Source organism: Penaeus monodon, chromosome 31, assembly GCF_015228065.2.
Source record: "Penaeus monodon isolate SGIC_2016 chromosome 31, NSTDA_Pmon_1, whole genome shotgun sequence".
NCBI lineage: Eukaryota > Metazoa > Arthropoda > Malacostraca > Decapoda > Penaeidae > Penaeus > Penaeus monodon.
Window position 1 is genome coordinate 30,800,338 of NC_051416.1, and position 214 is coordinate 30,800,551.

The window sequence follows — 214 nt, forward strand, 5'->3', positions numbered from 1 at the left end:
TCTATATTTAAAATAAACTTCAGAAGTCTCACCTAGCAATCAGCTGTGCCAGCTCTGGGTGAGAGTTCCCTGCCAGAAGAACCATCTCTTTACTGCCACGACTGGTATCCATGGTTGTTCCTGCTCTGTAAATCCAAGCATTGTAATTGTAAAATCAACATAAAAAATTTACTTAGCTAACTGGTATATTCAATACCTACAATGCTGTTTACGC

General features: G+C 38.8%; 1 protein-coding gene across 4 annotated transcripts in view; it reads right to left on the reverse strand.

Moving 5' to 3' along the window:
• LOC119593163 (phosphoribosyl pyrophosphate synthase-associated protein 2-like) overlaps positions 1 to 134 on the reverse strand; it is a gene marked incomplete at its 3' end in the record, with an annotated part of 42,915 nt that extends 42,781 nt beyond the window's left edge. For 2 of the 4 annotated variants that reach the window (XM_037942133.1, XM_037942131.1), the window contains 1 exon segment: positions 33 to 134. In XM_037942133.1, the coding sequence (XP_037798061.1) occupies positions 33 to 112 (80 nt within the window). In that variant the 5' untranslated portion in view covers positions 113 to 134. 4 annotated transcript variants of the gene reach the window in all.
• Between the last annotated feature and the right edge of the window lie 80 nt (positions 135 to 214).